This window comes from Aethalodelphis obliquidens, unplaced genomic scaffold (assembly GCF_003676395.1).
Source record: "Aethalodelphis obliquidens isolate GAN/ISIS:26980383/991018 unplaced genomic scaffold, ASM367639v1 scaffold4, whole genome shotgun sequence".
Classification (NCBI taxonomy): Eukaryota; Metazoa; Chordata; class Mammalia; order Artiodactyla; family Delphinidae; genus Aethalodelphis; species Aethalodelphis obliquidens.
In genome coordinates, this window is record NW_020837948.1 from 83,544,745 (window position 1) to 83,565,615 (window position 20,871).

The 20,871-nt window shown below is 38.5% G+C and overlaps 1 protein-coding gene across 3 annotated transcripts in view; it reads right to left on the minus strand.

Moving 5' to 3' along the window:
* Nucleotides 1-9,236, minus strand: part of C7 (complement C7) — a 53,848-nt gene extending 44,612 nt beyond the window's left edge. For 2 of the 3 annotated variants that reach the window (XM_027101200.1, XM_027101199.1), the window contains exons 1-3: nucleotides 8,281-9,236; nucleotides 2,830-2,885; nucleotides 973-1,048 (exon numbers count right to left, since the gene is read on the minus strand). In XM_027101200.1, coding sequence (XP_026957001.1) covers nucleotides 973-1,048; nucleotides 2,830-2,885; nucleotides 8,281-8,286 — 138 coding nt within the window. In that variant the 5' untranslated portion in view covers nucleotides 8,287-9,236. The remainder of the gene's footprint in view (nucleotides 1-972; nucleotides 1,049-2,829; nucleotides 2,886-8,280) is intronic. The other variant, XM_027101197.1, reaches the window with a different exon arrangement.
* Nucleotides 9,237-20,871: the final 11,635 nt, after the last annotated feature.

The window sequence follows — 20,871 nt, forward strand, 5'->3', positions numbered from 1 at the left end:
GTATATACATATAATGGAACATAATTCAGCTGTCAAAATTCATGCTGATAGTATAATGTTAAGTTAAAATAGAATATAAAATCATGATCAAATAATCCTATTTTAAAAATCATAAGCACATAGAAAGAAAATAAATTGAGGAAACACCCAAATGCCAGTCAGTAGAACTCTAATTAAATTTTTTAAATGTACATTCATAAATGTACATTTATGTACATTCATAAAATGCCATGTAGCTATTCAAAAAGAATAAAGCAGATCTGTGCTTACATGAAATAAAAAAGAAAAGAAGAGAAATTGAAAGAGTAAATACTAAAATGCTGACATATTGGTTTCTTCTAAATGGTAGAATTATAAGTAGTATTTTCTTTATTTATATAGAAATAAACCATTTTATTTCATTTATAAAACTATAAATCATTTTCTCCAATGATTAATTTATAATAAGGAAAAAAACGGACATTTTTAGAAGTACTCTATAATCTCCCAGTCAAGTCTAGTATTTTATTTATATTACTTTTGTATTAAACTTTAAAAATGTTTGACTTTCCATGGTCATTCACTATTAGTTAGGTAAAGCGAAGCAGCTATTTTGCTACTCTTTAGTGTTTGTTTCAAATGAAAAGAAAAGTTGAATCCAGTAAATATGAAATTTTGAATTATCTACTAACTTCATTTCATGATATTCTTATTTCTCTGATAGTGAAAGAGTTAGTGAGTTGCTTTTAGTGTCTCTCCTATGTATATTTCTAGGCTCAAATGTAAGATTTAGAAAAGTCCTGCAAGAAAATTGAGAATGCAGAAATTTTTTATTACAATATTAAGTATGAAATAAATCATACTTTTTCCCTTCAAAATTACTAATTACATTTTCAAAAAATAAAACAACATTCAAAAGTTAATGCCATTGTGTCCACACCTAAGCTATTTCTACATATAAATAGTAAATACAAAGTTTTCACATGGTCCTACCTGAGTCTTGGTACAACCATTGCATTCTGACCAAGGGGCATAGGAAGCCCACTGGCAATTGACTGGCGAGGAGGCACTGTCATAGTGTCAAATTGTCCATCATAAAGCCGACAGAAAGGTAGGAGAGAAGACAAAAAATTGGCAAGAATAGTCAAAAATTGCTTCACAATTTTTTTCCTAAGAGGCACCAAGAGGACCCCAAAATATATAAAAATATATGTGGGAAGGACTCACTTTTTCAGAGATTTATTAAATTTAATTTATGAAATATCTAGAATGTACCAGGCACTATTTAGACACTAGAGCTATATACATAAAAGAGATAGGATACTGGCAATTGGTAGAGGGGAGGATGAAGACACAGATGTGTAAACAAATAATCATAACACAATAATCGTGATCCTTTGTACAGTATAGCTAATGAGATAGACTTCCTAACAGAAATGTGTACAGTATAATGCGTTGTGGAAATACACATAAGAGAGTGTCTAAAATTGGGAGGCTAAGTGAGAACATATAAAAGGAAGGTATCATGGCCTTTGACAGGATTTTGGACGATGAATTGAAGAGCTATACAGAAATTTAACTGAGAGACAACAAGCTCTAAAACGACCGTATGAGAAGTAGGAAACCAAAATCTGGCAAAGGCTAAATGGACGAGAATTGAGTTCTACGTGCTCCCCCTGTTTATCTAGGTCACTTCTCAAGCAGTAGCGTCAAGTTGAGCTCCAAGAATTCCACCCAAATAAAATGCATGTGGAAGATGGCAAGCTGACTCTCTTACAATGCTTACCTCTGGCTGTGTCCAGGAGGTCATGTTGCTTAGTCCAAAGAGATTAAGGAAGCCTTACCTAAAACCACACTTTACAAGGGGTAGAGGAACCGGGACTCCTGCTTTCTGGACTTTGAGTACATTCCTAACCTGGGAGACATCTCAGGTCAAGGTGATTCCTGCTTAGTTAAGCATAGCACTGCCAGGTGCTGCAGATAAGGAGTGCCATTTGTGGCTCAGGTGCCCTTATGGGGCTAATCTTGCTAACCTGTCATCTTGATATAGCATCAGTGATCCAAATGCCTTAGTGTTTTTGGCCATTAAACAATCTGAACTTAATGCTATGTGTCTATTTTGTCTCCCAGAGACAGGCAGAGGCCTTCCCCAAACACCGAGGCTTGGGAAGGGAAGCTCACTTGGCCTCACCTCCTCTGTGCACCCTGTCCAGTCCCCTCACAGAGCCCTTATCACACCTGCATTGAAATCAACTCTTTCAAGATCTCAATCACCCCCTCTACTCTCAGTACCGTCTGGCTCCTCTGTGTCCCAGTCACTGGCACACCTCCAGACACATGTTCTGACAGTTCGATGAGGTAAACCGACCTGGTCCTCTCCCATCAGACAGTGAAAGCAAAGCAAGGCCGTGAGTAAATGATGCTGGCTTTTTTCCAGGTCTCAAGAGCCGATAAACCTATTTTCTTAAAAAAACTCTCAACTTTTAAAATCCCAAAGACTATTTTGCAAAGACTACATTTAAAAATCAAATTCTGCTCTAAGATGTGTAAGTCAGCTGCCATTCCCTGAATTGCAGGTAAAACCATGGTACTGGGAGAAGCAGGAAACCTTGAGGTGTTTTTAGTCTTCAGGTTTCTTCCTTATAGGGAATAAAATAAAGTAAAATAAGAATAAGAATAAAACACACTTTCTGTATAATTGCCTTTTCTAAAAAAAGGGAAAGAAAAAAAGTGTTGAAGGGTTAAACATGCTCAGGCTGCAATGTAAAAATCAGACCATAGTTAAGAATTTCCTTAAAATAAAAGAAATGATTGTTAATGATTTCCACACACAATCCAAAAAATTCTCACCTTGAAAAAACTTGGAACTCTCCTATAAATCCCACCAAGAAGAATAAACTTATTGCCTAGGAGGGGGAAAAAAAAACAATAAAGCAATATTTTAGTTAGCATTGCTTTAATGAGTCAAAAGTGAATACATCTGTACAAGTCAAGATTTGTGAGTTGGGAATAGAAAGAGTGAAAGAACCATGGAGAAGCCTTGATGATTCTGCTTGACTTTTAAGTTTTCATTTTACATAAAAATTTAATACAATTCTCTTTTTTATTTATTTATTTTTTTGGCCGCATTGGGTCTTTTATTGCTGCACATGGGCTTTCTCTAGTTGTGGAGAGCAGGGGCTACTCTTCGTTGCGGTGTGTGGACTTCTGATTGCAGTGGATGCTCTTGCTGCAGAGCACGGGCTCTAGGCACGCGGGCTTCAGTAGTTGTGGCGCACGGGCTTAGTTGCTCCGCAGCATGTGGGATCTTCCCGGGCCAGGCCTCGAACCCGTGTCCCCTGCATTGGCAGGCAGATTTTCAACTACTGCGCCACCAGGGAAGTCTCTAATACATTTCTCTTGAGTTCACCTCCCATTATTCATTTCTGGAAAGACAACTAGGGGCTAGGTGATGTCATTGACAAATAAATTGAAAAGACTCCCCAGAGTTAAAAGTTCACAAACATTTCTTTAGGGTCCCATCATCTTTTAATTCCTTACTCCACTCTCTTCTCTAACTTTGGTACCCATGAGGACACCAGAGAAGAGAATGCCTGGAAAGAAGAACAGTTTCAAGGGCTGAGAAGCTAAAAGAGAAATAGCTTCCTAAATGGAAAATCAAAAGTGGAGGTACGTTCCTAGCCAGAGATGCCATGATACTCATCACAAGCCTTAGCTCTGCGGGTGGTTCCTTCAGTCTTTAAAACACCACAGAGGTCTTTTATAATCACATTCATGTGACAGCAGCAGCCTAAATATTGAGCATCTGATAGGTTATGAAACTGTATGTAAAATGTGATTACATTTTGTTTGAAAATCAAATGTGTATTGAAAACAAATCTACAAAGAAACATAACAAGGAGAATAGTTCATTTCTGGTTGTGAAATCATAGGTGACTTTTATTATTTTATTTTCATTTCTATGTATTTTCCTACTTTGACAACTGAAGGTGAATCTGTACTGGAGACTCCTTAAAAATACCAAACACATTCAATTCATAACCCAGTAAAAAAAGTCCTTAAATCATCTTACCTCACATTTTACCAGGCCAATGTTCTTTCTCTTCTCTTGATCTCCCCAAACCTCTTTTCTCTCAGGGTAGCTGTGGAATGGCTTCCCAACACTTTTTCCAGATGCTTCTCTCACCTTCCTAGATCACCCATCCTCTTATTAGGTATCTAATAAGAAGTAGTTGCCTACTTCTGCCTTTTACAGCCTTACAGAGTTTTCAGCCTATAATCTGATTAACATATAACCAAAAGGGCAGAGAGGCTCCAACAGCTGTGGGCGCCCTGGAAATGGGAACAATGGTGGGAGAGGCTGTGGATACTTTTCTGATTTTTCAACAAACACGTGAAGCCCATAATGGAAAGCAACACCTTTTAAACGTTGGGGGTTTTTTTTTTCAATTATAAACTGCAGTGGGTTGTTTCTTTTCAACAATATGTCTTTTTTTGTACTATGTCAACTCATTTTTCCTGCCCTTGGGCCAGCCTATCTCATAGCTCTTTTAGTCACTCCCAGGCATTCTGGAACAACCTATCAGTCAAATTTCAACGTATCATCCAATTTTAAATGTCTATCCTGCTCCCAGGTCCTGCGGGAGGGGTGGGGTCTACTTCAAAATTCCTCTGCTTTATTCTCCTTCTTCTCTTCCCCACCTCCCCAGGATGCCTGTCTTCTCCAGAGTCAGCACAGCACGAGTGGGAGGGGCAAAAGCCAAAAGGATCTTGCTTGCCCGACGCAGCTGGAGTCCAGTGCTGGTAAATCAGGGTGTGTTGGATGTTTGAATGCCAATTCTTTATCTCTCATGGTGTTTTTGTCATTCTTTGGATATTCCTCCTTTGGGAATCTACAACCACTGTTCTCTGGCACAAATGATTCGTCTCTTTGTTCAGCTCTCTTGAGTCTCACCAGTGCCTGCTTCCTGATGCTGTCTGCTGGGGTTGCTTCATCCTGCAGGCGTCTCCCAGGCAGAGTCCCTGACAACCCAAGTCTGGCTCCTTTCTAAAGGTCCACATCTGGTCCATGGGATACCTGCACACATCCTTGCCCTGTCAAACTCTGGATTTCAGGATGTAACCAATACTGCTGTGTTGACTTACTTGCTAACCACAGGGCAGTGAACCAGCCTATGCCTTTAGATTTTCTCAAACGTGAGTAGGGTATCATTCCCTATACACCCTCATGCTCCAAGGGACACAATATTGCATACTTTTGAGGATGGAGATGGCCAAAGAGTCACCAAACAAATTTAGGGCTACTCTTTTGGTATTGCAATAATACCACATTGAATGTACAATATCTCACTTCAAAATGTGAGGGTACTGAGCACCTATTATTATTGGCCTTTGACTCTCAGGCAAAACAGGCATCGTGAAAAAATCCATTTTAACATTCTATTACATATTTTTTTAAATGTCAATGAAGTTTTAAGGGATATACTTTTTCATCAGAAAAGATAACCTTGCCACCATCTTCCTTGTATATATATTATAACCCATGAAGATCTGCTTATCACAAGTTCATGAGTTATACAAGCTGAATCTCTTAACCAAAAGAATGTCTTGAAAATTTGCTAGCTGAGTACCTGAAAAATGAAGCAGTTATCATTCCTTGCCTTTGGAAAGAGTATCTCATCAAATGGACAAGATAGAACAATTATAAATTAATAAACAAATTAATGACAGATATAGACATACATCTGAGTTAACTCTATAAAAGAATTGCTTAGTTGAAAAGATACCGTGTCTTTGCAGTGTGTAAAGTAGCTAAGCTGGGACTACATTTCCCAGAATTCTCTTCTCTTCTTTCTTATGACTGAATGAGCATTAGCTCTACCTCCTTCCTCTAAAGTGTTTCAGCTACAACCATTGTCTCTATGCTTCTAATTTCTCCACATCTGGTCTTTTACATTTGTCTGTTGAATCATGAGCCCATTTGAGGTAAAAAAAATACAACATTAATTTCTGTAGCATACACTGGGTTCCAAATTCCAAGAGAAAAAAGTATGGAAAAATCAAATCTAATTTCTTAGCATGCCCTAATTAATATCTTGATCAATAAATTTAGAACATAGGACACCAAACAGATGAAGAAGAAGGTAGATTTTAAAATCAATTTACTTACATCTTTATCAGAAATAGACATCAATTTGCAACACTTCTAGCGATAAAAAAATGCAAAAGGGCACAATAATATGATTTGAGTACTTTGTAGCCATTAGAAGCACGTTATAGATTGAACAATGACAGGAGAACATGCTTATGATATAGTGAGCAAAAAGATTCAGATCTAGATTGATAGCAATTTCATAAAATATATTTTGTACATGCTCATATAAAAGTCTGAAAAGAAATAGATTAAAATGTTAATAGTGGTTATCTCTGAGTGGAGAAATAATCGATATTATCTTCTCTTTGAACTTATTTTTGCCAAGATGGTAGTATTAGAATCTGGAAAAAGACATTTTTTTAAAGGCACAAACACCATCACAGTATAATTGACAGAAGACAGCTGATAACATCAGATCAGCTCTGGGTGTGGCGAGGAAGCAGAAAAGCCCTCATCTGAGACATCTCTGTGCCTGACCACATCCCAGCACCATGTGAATCATGCTTTAGGTTTACAAACCCCAGGTTCATCTCAGTCCATGGAAGAGAAAGTGAAGGTCTGGACCACAGCCAGCTCAGAGGGAAACACTTTTTGCTCTAAAGGCCTGAAACACTTCAGACCCAGTTATCTCCTATCCAAGGGATACAAAGAGAATGCAACGAATTCTGGGACCACCTCTCTGAATTTAGTTCACATGAATGGTGGGGGGGCGGGCCGCGGGGGAGAAAAAAGAATACTTCCTCTTAAAAGGCCAGGCCTGAAAACCACTTCTAGTGGTGTCTTCATAGCCTAAGTTTACCTTCTCTGAAATGTATCACAAAAGCATACCCTTCAGATTTACTGTAAAAATATGAATCTCTACTTTCAAATATAGGTGAGAACCCTGCATGCAACTCACAAAGAAATCATTTCTTTATTTGTTGATATTTTATCAACCAACTGAAAGATAAAAGTAAATATGTTACCCCAGCAGAAAAATGTCATAATAATCAATGATCCATCTTTAAGCACAAAACAATTATTAAGATGTCTCATCATAAAATAAGTAAGGAAATTGATTGATGGTTAATACAAATATTAGGTGAAAGTATACTAGCTAGATGACTCTAGGAAATGCATCCTATTCTTTTTGAGCTAAGAAGCATTTTAAATTTTTAAATAAAAATACAAGATAGAGTGATAGAGATTAGATTATATCTTAATTCTAACTTTGTATGGTTACTTGATGTTCTAGCATCATAACATTAAACAAATTAACTTTATGATTTGTGTGTAATTTTCAGTACCTTAATTAAATGTAATTTCACCCATGAGTTACTCAAGACCCGCCTCTCACTCCGCCTCCAAAGCCCCTGGAAAGTGAGCGTAGATTCAGTATTGCAAATCGGTGGCATAGTGATGACAAAAGCAATCTAGCAGCTGACAGGGCTGAGAAATTATTGTTCCAGCATTATAATGTAAAATTTTTAAAGTTTAAATACAAACCTCTGCAATAATAAAATTGTAATAGCAGGTTCAACTTATTTTTGCATCCCAGAATTCTAGTCTATGATAGTGATTTCTGTCTTCAGTCCTGCATTTCTTTATCCTTAACATTTGGCCATTTTCCATTAGACCAATATGTGTTTTTGGTAAACCTTTAGTTTCATTCCATTTATCTGTATCTTCTACTCTCACAAGCCTTATCTTCTCATCCAGATTCCAAACTCTAAAGTTGCAAGTCTCCAAATTCACTTTTCTATAAAGCTGTTAGATAAGTCAGATCATGGGGGTTCATTGCGTGACTCCAAATCAAACAAACAAAATCCGTGGGAGGGAATTTTTCCCTAAGGAATAACAATTGTATTATTGTATTTTATTTCTTAATGGCTTTCTTGGGACTTTCATAAATATTGTCTCCAATCTCTGATTCCCAGACCTCTAAACCAATAAATTAACTGCAAGAAAAGAAAAACAAATTCACTTTGGCTGAATTGTTAACTATATTTAATTAAGGATTTTTTTAAAGTCACCCTCAGAGATTTCTCTTTCCTATTTTCCCACGTATTCTCTCTTTTTTTTTTTTGTTTTTTTTTTTGAGTTATTTAAGTTAAGCCTTACTCCCTTTTGAGTTAGCTTTGTTCACAAAAATAATGAAGTTATCTTACCTTCATGTTTGGGAAAACATTCAGGGCAGAAGACAGAAGGAAAATTTCCTCCTCCAGTGCCCAGTGAATTTTCAACAGGAGGAAGAGCCCAGCCGTCTACTCCTCGCCTGTCTCTCCCTGCTGGGGATTCACTTGGCACTCATATATAGAGCAAGTGGTTCCAAGACTTAGCTGTGACCCCAACCAGGTTCTCTGGGGACACGGAGAGCCTGCCCTGTACTTAGTCTGTGTCTTGAAACCAGATGCATCTTATCAATTTACCCAGGCCTTAGCTACAGTCAGCTGGGACTGTTTGGAAGTGTAGTTCTGAGAAAACATCTGTAAATCAAGAAAAGCAGCAAATGTTTTCACTTCAGTGTTTAAGTGATTTTCAACCAAAGGAGACTCTGTGTAAGGCAAGGGATAAGCCTCCTTCCCGTTTCAATCTACCACGCCAAGCAGATGTTTTCATGACTCTCTAAAAGGGTGTTATACAACAGACTTTGAGATTAAACACTTTGTGGAAGAAAAAATTTAAATGCAATGCTGTCACTCAAAACGTAAATGGAACATTCTGGAGTGGAATCCCCCCAAAATATATATATCCTAACACAATATAATGCACATCCCTTCATGCTTGACTTTCAATGATCAAATGATCATTGAATGATCAAAAAGAGCATCTTTTTTTGCAAACATATTTAAAGGCATCACTAATTCCCCCAAGAACAGCCCTTAATCCTATGATATTCAGATCACTCTGTTGGAAAATTCTTGTCACAGTCATCAACCATGTCTCTGTTCTCTTCTTCAGTTGCCTTGTCTTATTCTGCCAGATCTTCACTTTCCATGGCTTTGCATTGATTCTAGCACTTCTCCAACATCATTTTCATAGATTTCACAAAAGGCTGCATTTTTGCAAGATTTCAGATTTTCTATTAAAGTTGAGCTACAGTTTTTGTTTTTTTTTTTTTGGTTTGGTTTGGGTTTTTTGTGAGCTACAGTTTTATTTGCATGGCTTGGCCAAATATTCTGAAACTTGCTGTTAGGGCATTATGGGTAGGAGTGACAGAAGTGTGAAGGAGGAAAGGAAATTTGAACTGAGAATAATTTTATAACTAAACATTCCATTCGTGAATATTTTCCAGTTTTAATATTTTTTCTTTTTATATCCAAAAAATTTGAATAATAAAGAACGACCCCCACCCTCCATTTATAAATTAATGGTGGTCTTCCAGAGGAAAAACTTCCACATCTTTTGTTCAAACTGTTAGTGCTTTGTGTGGGAAAAAAATTTGCCACAGAGAAGATGATGTCTGATTCCTGAAAGAGTTCTTTTTTTTAATTCAACTCCAGTTGTATGAATTCCAGACGTCATGGGCTCTCCTTAAGCACTCAATGTACAATTCCACATTCAGTGGCTGTCTTAGTTTGGGTTCCCCCAGAAGCAGATCTGAGACAAGAATTCAATTGCAAGTAGTCTTTTTTTTTTTAGTTTTTTTGGTTTGGGGGTTTCTTGTGTTTTGGGGGTTGTTTTGTGAAGTGAAAGCACTGTTGAGGGATAAGAAAGTGAGACTGGGAAGGAAAGGAAGTCAATACAAGGTACTTTAACATGCAAGATACTGAGGCAATTATAGCTCAGTCCCAATGAGGAAATCTGGGAGACATTGTAGAGCACATCTCAGAGTTATTCCAACGAGGGAGTAAGGCTATATTTACCAACACCCTGTTTATCATTGGTTAAGGGTGGCTTCTGGACTCATCAACTCTTTGACACTTCCAGCTTGAACTGGGGGTAGGTTGAGAACACATCTGTAGCCAGGAAAGAAAGAAAAAAAAGACTTCCAGTAGAAAGGTGCAGGTATTTTCAGTATTTGCAAGATATAGGCAGGACACCACCAGCACCTGCCACAGTAGTTTTTTCATTCATTCATGCATGCGCTCATTAATTTGTTCATTCTAAATTCAACAAATATTTACAAAGGTTGCATAATATGATAGGCTAGGGGCTTTGACAGATGGGAGGCTTGAGCAACATCCTTCTTTATTTTCATCGTTTACATGCTGTAAAGGTCATAGTAGCCCATTTATAGAGTTTCCTTAGTCTAGAGGATGAGTCACACACATACAGATGTATCTGCGATAATTTAGAACTTGCATTGTTTGGCTTCCAGAGATTGTATGCCAGAAATTAAATCTAAAAAGTTTACAAAAACTTCCTTTCACCAAGTGCTTTGCACTTGCCCCTCTCCACAGCTTTGCTCTCATATGAACAGTGTTTTTTCTTTCTGGAATTTCAATGGAGGAGCCATTGGAACAAAGGTTTCAAATATAGGTGGGAGCCACACTGTGGGAAATTTGACTGCCGGAAAAAGTTGTGTAGACTTTATTCAAAGGACAATGGGAACTCGCTCCCTGGAAGTTTTAAGGAAAGAATCAAAGTGATGTTTTAGGATGATTTACACACTGGTAGTGTGCAGGCTACATGGAAAGGACAAGGAGAGGAAACAGGAAGTGTGATTTGGATTTTATTTCAGTAATCAGACAAGGGGCAATCAAGGCCTCATTTGAGAAGAGAAAGACGAAGGACCAGAGGGTTCACCAGACTTAGTGATTAAACATAATCACATATCAGATTGACTGAGAAAATTGGAAGAATTTAAGAACAAATCAATGAAGGAGGGAAATAGGAAGTTGATGAGAAAGAGGTAGTTTTAGAAACGGGACATTTTTATTTTGAAGAAAATATCCAACACATAACTGGAAATGTAGATCTCTTTGGGACAAAATATCTTGGCATGAGGGAGAGAGGTTACAGAAGAAGGAAAACCAAAACAATTCATTGTCAAGCCAATTGAGGGGAATTTCAAGGAACGGCCAGTCAACATAGACAAGTGCCACATGGAGGTCAAAGAGTAGTACTAAGGGAAGCCCACACCACACAGCAATTAAAACATTGTGGATAAACTGAAGGCAAAGTTTCCCCACAGATTTTCCACTCTAGTCCTACAAGACAATTCAAGAAGAGATAATTAATTTCGTGGTTGAGTGAGTATAACAAGCTGTGTATGTTATAGAGCAGGGTTTCTCAATCTCTGAATTGCTGACCTTTTGGGCTTGATCATTCTTTGTTGGTGGAGTGGCGGGGGTTGGGGGGGGAGCTGTTCTGTGCGTAGACGGTCAGCAGCATCACTGGTGTCTACCCATTCGATGGCTATAACACCCTTCCCCAGTCATGACAATCAAAAATGTCTCCAGGGCTTCCCCGGTTGCGCAGTGGTTGAGAGTCCGCCTGCCAATGCAAGGGACACGGGTTCATGCCCCGGTCTGGGAAGATCCCACATGCCGCGGAGCGGCTGGGCCCGTGAGCCATGGCCACTGAGCCTGCGCGTCTGGAGCCTGTGCTCCGCAACGGGAGAGGCGACAACAGTTCGAGGCCCGCGTACCGCAAAAAAAAAAAAAAAAAAAAAAAATGTCTCCAGACAATGTCAAATGTCCCCTGGAGGCAAAATCACCACCCTCCACTGAGAACCACTGTTAGAGTATCTACCCCTAGCAAATCCCCAGCCTTAGATTCACAAAGAGCAATGCACAGGGTAATGTCAATTAAATGTTCTGAAAGTTCTACAGCAAGTAAAACTTTTTAAAACTTTTTAAAACCAGAATTTCCCAAATTCATGTGACCACAGAACTTTTTTTTTCTTTTTCTTTCTTTTTTTTTTTTAAATTAATTTTTTATTTTTGGCTGCGTTGGGTCTTTGTTGCTGCACGCAGGCTTTCTCTAGTTGCGGCAAGCGGGGGCTACTCTTAGCTGCAATACGCGGGCTTCTCATTGCAGTGGCTACTCTTGTTGCGGAGCATGGGCTCTAGGTGCACGGGTTTCAGTAGTTGTGACATGTGGGCTCAGTAGTTGTGGCACATAGGTTCAGTAGTTGTGGCTCACGGTCTCTAGAGCACAGGCTCAGTAGGAGTGGTGCACGGGGTCAGTTGCTCCATGGCACATAGGCTCTTCCGGACCAGGGCTCAAACCTGTATCCCCTGCATTGGCAGGCAGATTCTTAACCACTGTGCCACCAGGGAAGTCCCAGAACTTTTATTTTTAACAACCCCAAAACTGGTACATGTGACAGGCTTTGGCAAATTGTGTCTGAGCCAACACTGAATCAGTAGAAGGGGAAGCAGATTTCTGCCAGACTGTGGAAGAGTCTGCAAGGACCCAGTCCTCTCCCCTTCTGCTGCAGAGACACACTCCCTGTTCCCCACTAGTCCCCACTTCCTGAAGTAGCACTTCAAAAACTGTTACTGTCCCCAGACCCTAATGAAACTGTTAGACCACTGATGATATCAAGAAGCTGTTCTGGTCCATCTCGGAGAGATACTAGAAAACATTTTAACAAGCCTATTTCATTTACGAGTTATTTTGTTTTGTTCTGAATTGTTCCAACATATTCCACTTACTCTGGGACATACGAGGAACACACTCGGGAAGGATAAAACCTCCTTTTTTCTGTTAAGTCTGATAAAGTCAGAATTGAAACCGCCAGAGGCTGGAGTAAAGAAGCAACAGCACCCCCTAGTGGCAAGCATGCTCCAGTCCCTAGAGTTAAACAACAGCGTTAGGCTCTGGAGTCAAACCACTCAGAGGGAATGAGAAACATGGAATCGTCTTAGACTCCCAGTCAAGGGCTTGTTAAGCTAATAAGTACTCCAGATGGTATCTCTTTTTCCATTAAATTGTCACTGTGTGAATAGTTTGAGAAAGAAAAATGGCTGCTAGGCAATGACTTAGCTAAAGGAAGATTTCAGCAAAATAATTATTGTTAATGCTTTATCATTACACCTTTGTCATTACACCTAAATACTGTGATTTGTGCATTAATTTTTTTCTAATAAGACAGTTTATTCCAATATTATTTGTATAATTTTTACTTTTCTATTTTTTTAACATCTTTATTGGAGTATAATTGCTTTACAATGATGTGTTAGTTTCTGCTTTATAACAAAGTGAATCAGTTATACATATACATATGTTCCCATATCTCTTCCCTCTTGCGTCTCCCTCCCACCCTCCCTATCCCACCCCTCTAGGTGGTCACAAAGCACCGAGCTGATCTCCCTGTGCTATGCGGCTGCTTCCCACTAGCTATCTATTTTACGTTTGGTAGTGTATATATGTCCATGCCACTCTCTCACTTTGTCACAGCTTACCCTTGTGCATTAAAGTGAGGTCACTAGATGAGTATTCTCTGCTGGCATCAAGTCCTTCATAAGAATGTTGTTTTAGGTTTAAATATTAAGTAGTATGAACAGGGCTTCACACTTCCCTTTTAGGTAAGATATGCTTGCCCTTTACAACACTGGACACATTTTGCCCTGGTGGTCCTGATGGCTGCAGATGGCAAGGATCAAATGACAATCAGAAGGCGATAAGACATTTTGTCATGATGGTTTTCAATAGTGGCAGGCACTTGCTAAATTTAGGAGAGGACCCGGATTTGTTTGGGTTTCTAGCTATTATCTGGGTTTTTCAGTTCTTTGCAGTACGTGGCAGGAGCCTGCAAGTCTAAGAAACATTTCAGTTGGTTTATACTTGAATGAAGTCAAACAGCTCTGAGAAAGCAGATACGAAATGCAAAGATTTCCATGGCTCTACAACTGTATTGGGTAAAATCCTGCAGAGGAAGTGTGAATATCAAAGGGCAAGGTCATTTATTTGCTCTTCACTTTAAACTTGTGGTGCCCAAGTAAAAAAAGGTGGTTTGTTTTTTTTTCTCAGACTAAGACTTCAGCATATTATACCCTAAAATGAAAATCAATCACTTTCAGAAAATGTCAGTCTATCCCATAATTTTAAACACTACCTCCTTAAACTGTCTTTAAACAGATATATTTTGATATCAGGTTCATCATTACATACTCCACAGGTCAAGAAAGAGTAAAGAATGAGTGGTGGAAAAGAGTAAAATCCTGAATTGTACAAATTTTTCAAATGTTTGTGATAAAATCTTAGAAACCAATGGAAAACAGTTGTAAACACAACAATTAGAGACTTTTCCTTAAAAGTAGGACTTTCCCCGAAAGCAATAAAGGGTACTAGTTTGTGTTTCACTAGTACAAATATGTGCTCTAAAGGTTGACAGTCTTTGTTCAAAATCTTGAGAAAGTTGCTCAGCCTCTTTGATCCTCTTGTTCCCTTATCGGAAAAGTGGAAATAATATTATCTAACTCAAAGGGTTGCTACATTAATGAACCCGAGTAAAGCAATTAGACAGCACCTGGAATATAGTAAGCTTAGTCCAATAAATGTGAGCTAGCATACAAAAGATTAGAGACAACCCAAATATTCGTCAGCAGTGGCTTGGTTAAGTAACTTGTACAGTATACACATTAAAAGAAATATTTTGCAGCTATTAAAAAAAAACTGAAGAAGTTTTCTATGCACTGATATGGAAAGATCTACAAAATACACTGTTAAGAAGAAAAAGAAAGATACAGACCAATAAGTTACTTTGGAGTTAAAAGGATGAAGGAGAACAAGAATACATTTGGGGGCGGGGGGTCTCTGCACCATCCCCAGGTGCAATGGTGCTTCTCTGGGTTTGTGGGGCTCACTGAGTGCCCAGGGAAAGTCAGGAGCACAGCTCTGCACCAGCTGTGGAAGTGGACTGTGCTTCAGTTTGGTCTATGTACCCAGATGATTTTCATCCACCTTGGGTAGTTATCCCCTTTGATAATCAGCACTGCTATATGTTTTATATGAAAGTTGTTAAGAAAGTCCATTCTAAGAGTTCTCATCACAAGGAAAAAAATTTTTTTTTCTGTTTCTTTAATTTTGTATCTATATGAGATGAGGGATGTTCACTAAACTTATTGTGATAATTATTTCATGATGTATGTAAGTCAAATCATTATGCTGTACACCTCAAACCTATACAGTGCTGTGAATCAATTATATCTTAATAAAACAGAAGACAAAAAGTTTAAGCAATTTATTCAAAAAGAATACTTTCATACTTCTTTGTATTTGCATGAAAAAACTCTGAAAGGATACATGAGAAACTAATAAAAATTATTATCTGACAGGGGATACATGGAGAAGGGGACTAGGTTGTCGACTGAAAAAAAAAAAAAAAACGCACAACCTAGAAGTGGAGAATTACGTTTTATTCAGAGGATCTTCTAAGGGCTTAAGCCTGGAAGACAGCCTCCCAGAGCACTCTCAGGCACTGCTCCAAGGAGGCAGAGGGGAGCCAGGATATACAGGAGTTTTGCAACAGAAACCAGACAGCTGGAACATCAAAAGATTACTGTTAATGAAGAAAACCAGACATCTCAAGTTATTGAATTTAGCGCTGTTCTGTGTATGGGAAGATGCAAGAGTCTGGGCTCACTGAAATCATTCCTTTGCCATGCACCTTAGCTACCTAGGGCCAGTATCCTGCTTTTCTCCATCCTGAATCCACTCAGGGTACACAGTTGGGAGGTGGCTGCAGTGGCTGCTGGCTTGGTGGCTGCAACATCCTTTATTTACTGATAACATTTTTCACCCACAGGGTGAAAAGATGGAAACAGGTTAGATCGAAAAAGAGATGGAACTAAGACTTTACACCTTATATTTGCTTATATTTTTAATATGTTAACGAATGCATTACTTATTCGCAAAAGAAATTTTAAATTATTTAATTTTATTTTGTTAGCTGCTATTACTTTTTTATTCACAGTGCAATAAGATAAGCATCCTAAAGATGCTCTGTCTTTTGTATGTCTGCTTGTTTGCTGGTTCTTTTGTTTGAAGGAACCGGAGTATATTGTGATGATACACAGAGCCATGATAGAAACAGGAATCTTATTGAAATGCTTCATGGGCACCAGGGGCAAAAGGATGGTCTGATGCAAGGTAGGTCCGGTGATTCATAGATCTTCACTTTAATGCACTGCTGGTACAGTTCCTTGATATTTACGTGACCGTGTTTCCAATGTATGCTCTTTAACAGTGAGTATATGGGACATCCCTCGTGGTGCAGTGGTTGAGAATCCGCCTGCTAATGCAGGGGATATGGATTCGAGCCCTGGTCCAGGAAGATCCCACATGCCCCGGAGCAACAAAGCCCGTGCACCACGACTACTGAGCCTGCGCTCTAGAGCCTGCGAGCCACAACTACTGAGCCTGCATGCCACAACTACTGAAACCTGCGCGCCTAGAGCCTGTGCTCCACAACAAGAGAAGCCACCGTGATGAGAAGCCCGCGCACGGCAACGAAGAGTAGCCCCCACTCACCTCAACTAAAGAAAGCCTGCGGGCAGCAGCGAAGACCCAATGCAGCCAAATATAAATAAATAAATAAGCAAATTTATTAAAAAAAACAGTGATGGGGATATACGTATAGCTGAATCACTTTGTATAAAGCAGAAACTAACACACCATTGTAAAGCAATTATACTCCAATAAAGATGTTAAAAAAAAAGTGAGCATATGAGTGAAGTGCACTGATGGTATGTATTTAAATATACATATAGATGTAATAAGTTACTTGTACTCGTAAAGAAATTAGTTTCACTCTCTTTTTTCTCCTTCTTCAGCTTCTACTAGTATGAGCCTGCTTCTTGGGAGAAAATGTGGCTTGCCAGAAAGACCATCAGACAAATCTTGTCTCAAATGTAGGCTTTACTGTTTGCTATCCGAGTTATACTCTTAAGCTTCAATTTTCTTACTTAAAGGGTAATGAAACCTTCCTTATAGGGTCGATGAAATCAAGATATATAAAATACACACTGCAGCATCTTGAACACATATAGGCTTCCACACCCTCCTCACCCATGGGCAGTAAGTCCAGAAGGAACCTAATTAATAATTACCAGGGAGATTACCAACTATATGACATTAGATTCTTATGAGTCTGTGAAGGTAGTTACTGGGGAACCTAGGGCTATTTTACTGGTCTAAGTTTATATGATCTAAAATGAGAATGTACAGGCTTATCAAAGTATCAAGACTCTTTTCTTTAGACTGAAATTATATCAACTAGCATTGCGATAGTGATGGTACAGTTCACGCAATGGGAAAGGCCAGTTGACAGTTGCATTACTATAACTTTGATTAGGCAAACAGTGAAACCAGTTATGTTAATAAATGCTTTTATTGTCAAAAATTCTTTCAAAACCTGTGGTCCAATGCAGGGTGAAATGAAGAGGGCACCTCATTTGTGAAAACATCAGGAAGAACTTGGCAGAACATTTAGCACTTAGAGTCAGTAGAGGTTAGCGGCTTCTCCCATCAAAACTAAAGTGGGGAAACCTCAAAATGGGAAGTAGCCTTTCAACACTGTCCAAACACAGGAAGTAACCTCTCAGTTCACAGGGGAAATTGAGCAACTCTCTTGAACTGTATAAAACAGACCCGTGAAAATGGACGTACTTAATGTTTGCTCTGAAGTGTGTCTAAAACTGCCACTTACCTTTCCCCCAGAATAGACCCTACGTTTTTAGGTAGCAGGTTGAGAAACACATATTTTAACAGGATGGGCACATACATAAATGAATCCATGCAATACAAGGTGATGAGGCACCTCAGAATCATTCTTGACTTTTTCTTCCTTCTCACTACCTCCCACACCCAATTAGTCAACAAGTTCTGTAGAACATACTTCGAGTTAGACATCCCTTCACTCTGTTCTACTGTCAGTGTAGAGCCAAGCCCTCCATATCTTTTACTCCTTATCTTCTGTCTGGAATATTTGCTTATTGGGATATAATTCACACAGCATAAAACTCACCCTTTTAAAATGTATAATTCAGTGATTTTAAAAATATTCACATGAAAAAAAAAAATATTCACATGAGTGTGAAGCCATCACCACTATCTACAGAAATCCTGTAACCCTTAGCAGTCACTCCCTATTTTCCACAGCCTTCTAGGTCCTGGAAACAACTAATCTACTTTCTGTCTCCATGAATTTACCTCTTCTAGACACTTTATATAAATAGAATCATACAACAAGTGGCTTTTTGTTTCTGACTTCTTCACTCAGCACAATGTTTTCAAGGTTCACCCATGTTGTGGCATGTATCAGTACTTTATTCCTTTTCATGGATAAATAATATTCTATGGCTGTACTGCATTTTGTTTGTGCATTCATCAGTTCATGGATATTTGAGTTGTTTCACTTTGGGGCTATTATAAATAATGCTGCTATGAACATTCGTATAGAAGTTTTTATATGGACACATGTCTCCATGTCTTTTGAGACTATACCTAAGAGCAGAATTACTAAGTCATATGGTAACTCTTTGCTTAACATTTTGGGGAACTACCAAACTGTTTTCAAAAACAGCTGCACCATTTTACATTCCCACCAACAATGTAGGAAAGTTTTAATTTCTCCACAACTTCAGCAACAACAATGTAGGGAAGTTTTAATTTCTCCACAACTTCAGCAACACTTCTTACTGTCCAATTTTTTACTTACAGCCATCTGAAAGGGTACAAAATGGCTTTGTGGCTTTGATTTTTATTTCTCTAATAACTAATAATATTGAGCATCTTTTCATGTGCCTTTTGGCCATATGTATTTCTTCTTTGGAGTAATGTCCTTTACACATTTTCTTAATTTGGTTTCTTGTTCTTTTGTTATTGAGTTGTAAGAGTTCTTTACATATTTTAGTTACTAGACCCTTATCAGATATATAATTTACAAATATTTTCTCCCATTCTATAGGTCATTTTTCACTTTCTTGATAGTGTCCTTTCATGGACAAAAGTTTTTAGTTTAGATGAAGGCCAATATATCTAATTTTTTTGTTCTTCCCTTGCTTTTGGTGTCATAGCTAAGAATCCACTGTCAAATCCAAGGTCATGAAAATTTAGCCCTATATTTTATCAAAGAGTTTCATAGCTCTTTTTAGGTCTTCATTCATTTTGAGTTAATTTTGTATATGGTCTGAGGTAGGAGTCCAACTTCATTTTTTTGCCTATGGATATACAGTTGTCCTAGTACCATTTGTTAAAGAAACTTTTTTTTTTTTGGTATGCGGGCCTCTCAGTGTTGTGGCCTCTCCCGTTGCGGAGCACAGGCTCCGGACACGCAGGCTCAGCTGCCGTGGCTCACGGGCCCAACAGCTCTGCGGCATGTGGGATCTTCCCGGACCGGGGCACGAACCCATGTCCCCTGCATCGGCAGGCGGACTCTCAACCACTGCGCCACCAGGGAAGCCCTAAGGAGACTTTTATTTACCCATTGAATTGTCTCAACATCCTTGTTGAAAATCCTCATCTTAGGAGGAAAACTTTTTTTATTCCTTTACCATTAAATATGATTTTGTTGTGGGTTTTTCATAAATTCTCTTTATCATGTTGGAGAAGTTCCCTTCTACTCCTATTTTGTTAAGTATCTATATCATGAAATGGTGCATCTCACCTGCATCTACAGAGATGGTTGCGGGCTTTCTGTCCTTTATTGCTTTAATATGATATATTGTTTTAACTGATGTTCATATGTTGAACCAACCTTGCATTCCTGGAATAAACCCTCATTTGGCCATGGTATGTACTCCTTTTCATATGTTGTCAGATTCAGTTTACTAGTATTTTCTTGAGGAACTTTGTATCTATACTAATAAGGGATATTGTTCTGTAGCTTTCTTTTCTTGTTATATCTTTCTCTGGTTTTCATGTCAGAGTAATACTGGCCTCCTAGAGTGAGTTGGAACATGCTCCCTCCTCTTCAATTTTTGGGAAAATTTTGTGAAGGATTGGAAGGACTCCATCTCTGTCACCTTACCCTCCTATTAGTAAACATTTGTATAAGTAACCATTTGTGTTTGTTTGGGGTGTCTTTCCAGTGTTTCTTTCATGCAAATATAAGAATTACAAATATATGTTCTTATGATTGGATGGATGAAAAGAGAGAAGAAAGATGAAACAATTATCCACAAGTCTTTCAGTGTAAGAAATCTTGGATTCTTACAGTCAAAACTACCCTTGCCAATTCTCCCCATTCCACCCTGTCAATTATCCCTAATATATATGTCAAAACCGCAACGCTTATTAAATTCAGTCTGCCTGTTCTCTTCCTGTACCCTGTGATTGGTCTTACTTTAAAGTGACGATTATGAACCTCAAGTGGGCCTTTAAATGGTAATCACACTACTTTGCCTAGTCCATTCAATTGTTCATCCTGACTATTTCACACTTCTTTTTCTAAACCTTTTTCCACAAATTCACTCTCTGGTAATAACCTTCTTCTCTACCTCCCTGAGAAAACTGAACCAAAAGAGAGAGCTTCCACATACCCTCACTGAACCAATGTATTTTCTCTCTGGTTAGTGTGTTGCTTCTTTATAGTCCTAACTCAGTAGCTAGAAATTCTACCTCACGTTTCTCTGCTAGAGTCCGGAAGAGAAGAAAGATAACTTTGGACTCATACTGAGTCTTTTTTGATCTCTAGAATCCCTGAGATGCTTATCAGAGAAAATTGGTTCAGAATACTCTCAGGCAGGCATTCTAAACAAGAAAGGAGCCTCTGCCCCAACCTCAGCCCTGGAACTAAATTGGTGTCTTTTGGGGCAATGGGATGGATGTAAAGATGGGTGAGTTGATGCTAACAAGATTTTTTT